This window comes from Ctenocephalides felis, unplaced genomic scaffold (assembly GCF_003426905.1).
Source record: "Ctenocephalides felis isolate EL2017-DRISC unplaced genomic scaffold, ASM342690v1 CF-g0.4_SCAFFOLD_01886, whole genome shotgun sequence".
Classification (NCBI taxonomy): Eukaryota; Metazoa; Arthropoda; class Insecta; order Siphonaptera; family Pulicidae; genus Ctenocephalides; species Ctenocephalides felis.
This window is the reverse complement of record NW_020538040.1, coordinates 34,129,095-34,135,094: the sequence shown is the minus strand read 5'-3', so window position 1 is coordinate 34,135,094 and position 6,000 is coordinate 34,129,095. Positions and strand designations below refer to the sequence as shown.

Below are 6,000 nucleotides of genomic sequence, written 5' to 3'. Positions count from 1 at the left end.
GCGTAAAATTTTGGAAATAGGCTAATCGTACCCTTAAGTATAATGTATAAATTGACATTGAGCTATTTTATCGCTAGAAAACGAGTTCAATATCAAAGGGTAAAATTGCAAAGTATTTTCTAATAAATTTACGTTGCAATCATTTTCAATACCTTGAAAACCTTACAACTCTCGCAAACAACCTTCGAGTTAAAAAAACCTAAAAATATATTAGTATTAAGTATAAAGTATTTTATATTTAATCTCTTTATCTTAATTATCGAATTTTTAACCATTTTTTGTCCCTTGAAAAAACAACCTTCTGATGAAAAATTGCTTAAAAAAATTATTTTGAAATTGAGAAAAATAATGATTTGAATATTATTTCAAATTCTCATAAATGATTACCATATTTAAAATTTCTTCAATCCTTAAAACTATCCTTAAATTTAATATTTATGATAACATATTTAAAACTATTTATTTATATATTATATATATAATATATATATATATATATATATATATATATATATATATATATATTAAATGGTAGAGTCTTGGATTTGTGAATTTTTGTAGAGTTCGAATAAGAATCCAAAAGTAATAAAAAACAAAAAAAGTTTTTAATAAACTATTTCTTTCTTTATTTATTTATTTACTGTCGACGTTTCGGAACTAGGTACGTTCCATCTGTCAAGAAACATATATATATATATATATATATATATATATATATATATATATATATATATATATATATATTGAAGGTGTTTAAATTTGATGTTGAAATGTATGATTAATTTCTTAGAGGGCGTAACATCAAGTAAAAAATATAAATAAAGTAAAGATTTTAAAAAATCTTTATTTATCCAATCGGATCGACGTTAAATTCTGCGCCATCGTCAGTGGTTTTGAAATTCTTAAATTATTACTTACACATATTAACAACAACTTGTAAATAATTAATAATTGGAACAAGCACCAAATGTCAGGAATTTCTTTTTTATAAAGAATTTTTACCGAAATTTATATTCTTGGACAAGCTCGGATGCGCGGGTGCTTACGTGCAATATTTACGTAAATTACGTATAACTTGTTCTGTTTTCATGCGATTAACAGTTTCGGGTGATTGGTGATTAATGTTTTTATGTTTAATAATTTAATGGTTTTGCGCGTATACACTATTGGTTTTTGAGGTGTCGTTCAGTATTGTTGTACAATTGGAATAGTTGGACTATTTTCTTCGCTGATTTGCATAATTATTTAGTAACACTGGAATTACACTGTACAATTTCACTGCACTTCTTAGGTGCCCTCCTAAGAAAGGGCTTACTTTCACTATTGTTTGGTTTGAATATGTTTTCATATTACACAGCTCACTAATTTTGTTATGATTGAATAAATATTATCTTATTTATTGAACCAGTAAGTGATCCGAACAGTACTACTGCTCGAGGAAAACTGATTTCGGAAGGTTAAAAAAATTAGTAGGTTTAAAAATGTAATTGTTTACATTTATATGTTTATAAATACAATAAAATATATACATAAATACACTAACGATAAGAACTATATAACTTTTCATTAATATGAAAATCATAAAGAAACTATAATTTCAATATATATCATTATTATTATATCATTATTAATAATAAATTCAGTTTACTCCAATAAATGTAATTTGGAAAGTCTTTGGTACTTTACTTATATAAAATAATAGATATTAACTATATCTAAATAATAAAATAAAATAAATAGATTTTCTACAAAAATAAATTTCTTATATATTATAAATTTATCATAGCGTATAAACAATAAGGACGTTGTGAGAAATAATTAATTGAGATCGTTGCCAATAATAAATTGTGAACTGGTTCATACTAATAAAAAGTCGTAGCGAAGAAATACCTGCTCTTTTCATTTTTTTTTTATTTTATATAGCGAAGGAAATGCATTTACGCATACCAAGACTAGGTCAATTGTCATGGTATGTCGGACTCAATACCGCCTGGGTATAATACCGACTAAAACCTCCGCTTATTTCTTGTCTCGATAAAGTTATTCGACATATCTGAATATTTTGTAAATGTGACCGAGCAGGTTATAAATTTAGGTGCAGTGTTTTTCCGCCACCGAAAATGAATTCATTTCAAAATCAGGATTAACTATGAAACTTGTACTTCTTTCTCAATAAGAGCTGTCGTTCCATAAAGAAGAGTGCTGGGTCCAATATTTACTACATACAAGAACAAATCTTGCCATATCATCTTCTATTATCAGTATTTTCGATATTCAAACAAAATTGTTTGAAATTAAAAAAAAAATGTGTCTCTCACCAAAAGCAAACGTTTTGTCAACACAAGTAGAAAATTTTTAAATCATTCAAATCGGATGCTCCGTTCACTCAAAAACGAGATTTCTATTTTTTGCACTCTTTATTCCGTATCTCTAAAACGGTTGGACCTGTCTTTGTCCTAAACTAATCAGCACATCTCCATATCAATAGAAATCGAATGTTTTTTGGATCATTCAAATCGCTTGATCCGTGCGGCCGAAAACGGGATCGAAAAATTGCGGACACACAAAACACACACACACACATACATCCATTTTTTCTAAGGTATGCCAAAATATTCAGAAACCAAAACGTGAAGATATGCAAAAATTTTCAATTTCAACTTTTTATTGTGACAGAAAGTTACAGACCTAAATTGGCTAATGAGACGCAAATCAATCATGTAACTTGATAATAAGTTATTGATATATAAATCTATAATAAATCCCATCCGATATGGAGCTTTGGGATTGCGCAAGTATGTCCAATATTGTTTTAATTTATTGCCAAATCTTGATGACAGACTAAGTAAAAGAAACAAGTTGTTCCAAAAAATATTTAAAAATTTCATCAAGAATTTAAAAATTGTAATGAAAAATTTGATGCAAGTTGAATTAAATTGCCGTACACTAAATATTACATAACTAGCTGTAAGTGGAATTCTGTCTTAAGGCAATTAGGGCATCGTGCCTTAAGGCAAATTGCTGGAACTTCCCGTACCAAAAATTATTATTTTTTTAAAAACGATTAACATTTTTGAAAAAAATTACTTCGAAAAAATAAGATTTTTGACAAACAATTAGACAAAAAATTACTTTTTTTTGAAAAAAATTTTTTTTTTTAATTTTTTTTTTAAATTTTTTTTTTGAAAAAAAATGTTTTCTTTATTTTGACATATTTTGAAAGATCTAAACTTTTTTTCAAAGCAATCGTACTGCTTTAACTGTATAAAGACGAAATATCAAACCGCGTAATCGCCGCGTCGACGTCTAACGCGTAAACATTGGTACGGAACCCATAGGAATGTAAACCAAAATTATACTTATTGTTAAAATCTTTATAAAATATCTGATAATTTGATGTGCATATGTCTAATGATCATTTTTGACGGCCAGATGGCATTTTTTTTTTACTTTTTTCATTAGATCTCCGAAACCGCTAGACCTGCCTTTATAAAAATTTGATCGGTTCTTCACCTTGTCAATACAAGTAAAATGTTTTTTGAATTATTAAAATCGGACGCTCCGTTCTCTTAAAAACTGAGTTACCGTTTTCGGCACTTTTTGCCCCGTATCTTCGGAACGGCTGGACCTGACTTCGCCAAAAACTAATCAGCACGTCTCCTTATCAATACAAATCGAATGTTTTTTGAATTATTCAAATCGGTTGATCGGTGTTCCCGAAATCGTCGACGAAAATTTGTATCCGCACATACATACACACACGCACACACACACACACACACACACACACACACACACACACACACACCACACATACATCCATTTTTTCTAAGGTATGCCAAAATATTCAGAAACCTCTGAAACGTAAAGATATATAAAAATTTTCATTTTCGATTTTTTTACGATTACTATAACTTGCCCTACGGGAAGTTAAAAAATGCACAACACAACAAAGAAAAAAAGGTAGCAAAAGTGTATTGCACAAGTCAATAACAATTGTTAATAAAAAAATATAATTATATATTATTGAATAAAAAATTTAAAAATTTTATATTAAAAATTTACATGAATTTATTGGCCTGTTGACAAATTGGTAGATAGAACAATATATATAAAAATGCGATAGAAAATATGTTGTTCCAGAGTTTAACAAAAACACTTGGTCGATTCAGTATGTATTAAAAAATTGTATAGGTATATTCAAAATTTAATATATGCAACAGATTAACAAGATCTGCAAAAATAGTTTGAACAGTTGAAAAAATAAATTATATAAGTTCAGTTAGCAAAATTATGTTCATTAAAGAAGTTCCACGCGTTGCCTTACAAACGTACCCGCATGTTATAATTGTACAGATGCAGTTTTGTACTATTAAAAATATTATAAGATTTCAAAAATATATATTATAAGTTGAAGTTTTTGTCACATGAAGATGATTAAAATTACATATATAGAAGTATAGAAAAAATTAAATAATTTCACAAAAATGCGTATAATATTTTCACAAAAGTATATTTATGTATTTATAAAAATTTATTCAAATATTGCAAAAACGCTAAACGATATAATTGAATTATCATCACCGAAGCTATGTATGCAACTTACGCTATAATAGAAAAAGGTTTATTCAAAATTTAATAAGTGCAAGTGCAAAATTAGTTTGAACAGTTGAAAAAATAATTTATATAAGTTAAAGTTAAAAAAATAATGTTAATTAATATATTTCAGCATGCCGTATACGGAGTCATGCCTGCGCGAAACTATGCGAATTGAAACCTTGGTTCCTTTAAATTTGCCGCATCGCGCCCAAACTGACACCTCCTTAAATGGATACAATATACCAAAGGTAAAATTTTAAACAATTTACCGATTGAAAAAGAATTTACGAATGCTGTGCTTTTAATACTTTCAGAACACTATGGTCATAACCAATTTATGGAGTATACACCACGATTCCGATATATGGGGAGATCCTGAAGTATTTCGACCTGAACGATTTTTGGATTCACGCGGTTTGTTAAAGAAAAAAGATATCACTTTACCATTTGGAGCAGGTAGACACAAAATCCATTAAATTACACGATATATAGAAAATGAATCATACAAAATATCAATGCATATAACATGCATATAAACCTGATAGAAATACATTTAATAAAAGTCATAACTATGATATGAGTCATATATGAGTTTGAAAATATTAGAAGAAAAGCTTGAATTTGCTAAAAGACTAGAAGATTTAAAAAATTGCTCACAAAATCAAGATTAAAATGCTGATATGTTCTCGAAAATGTTTAATTTCAGGAAAACGTTTGTGTGCTGGAGAAACGTTTGCACGTCAGAATATGTTCCTGATGTTTGCATCCTTAGTTCAAAATTTCATATTTTCACCAGCACCCGGAAAAGAGAAACCGCCGCGCCGGGGAGAACTATCAGGATTCATAATTTCTCCAAAGGACGTTTGGATAAAGTACCAAGTGCGGTATAGTTAACATGCAAATATAATTCGAAAATATGATATTATAAAATATCTCTTAAAATAATGGATAAAATGTAATATAAAATTGTAAGCTTGAGTATTTACTCCTATAAAATACATATATAGAAATATAGAAAAATTAAATATTTGTTCAAAAAATGCGAATCATATTTTCACAAAAATATATTTATGATGCATTCATAAAAAATAATTCAAATATTGTAAAAAGGCTAGACGAAGCTAAGCAACTATAATTATCTCCAACAAAGCTATGTATGCAACATACGCTATAAAAAATCCCATTTTAGTAATTTAATTATTAATAATAGATTCAAACAACGTTTTTCCTATAAACTCACAGTTGATAAATGCGATCAGTTATTATCATGTTTATTAATATAACGAAGGAGATATTGTAAAAATAATTTCATCACGGATTTGCATCATTATTAATTTTTGCATCAAATATTAATTCAGTATAATTTGTAATTATATTAAAAGGTGTAATATATTTTAAAAG

General features: G+C 27.6%; 1 protein-coding gene across 1 annotated transcript; it reads left to right on the top strand.

Moving 5' to 3' along the window:
• The first annotated feature begins 4,730 nt into the window (after nucleotides 1–4,730).
• On the top strand, nucleotides 4,731–5,493 carry LOC113374880 (probable cytochrome P450 304a1). The gene is made up of 3 exons (XM_026614839.1): nucleotides 4,731–4,847; nucleotides 4,914–5,055; nucleotides 5,306–5,493. The coding sequence occupies exons 1-3, from the start codon at nucleotides 4,731–4,733 to the stop codon at nucleotides 5,491–5,493; spliced, it is 447 nt and encodes a 148-aa protein (XP_026470624.1).
• Nucleotides 5,494–6,000: the final 507 nt, after the last annotated feature.

Excerpts from the sequence above, each read along its gene's own strand:
- LOC113374880 (XM_026614839.1), top strand. The coding sequence starts at position 4,731 with ATGCCGTATACGGAGTCATGCCTGCGCGAAACTATGCGAATTGAAACC. Across the intron at positions 4,848-4,913 it reads ATGGATACAATATACCAAAG|AACACTATGGTCATAACCAA; the intron begins GTAAAATTTTAA and ends TAATACTTTCAG. Across the intron at positions 5,056-5,305 it reads CACTTTACCATTTGGAGCAG|GAAAACGTTTGTGTGCTGGA; the intron begins GTAGACACAAAA and ends GTTTAATTTCAG.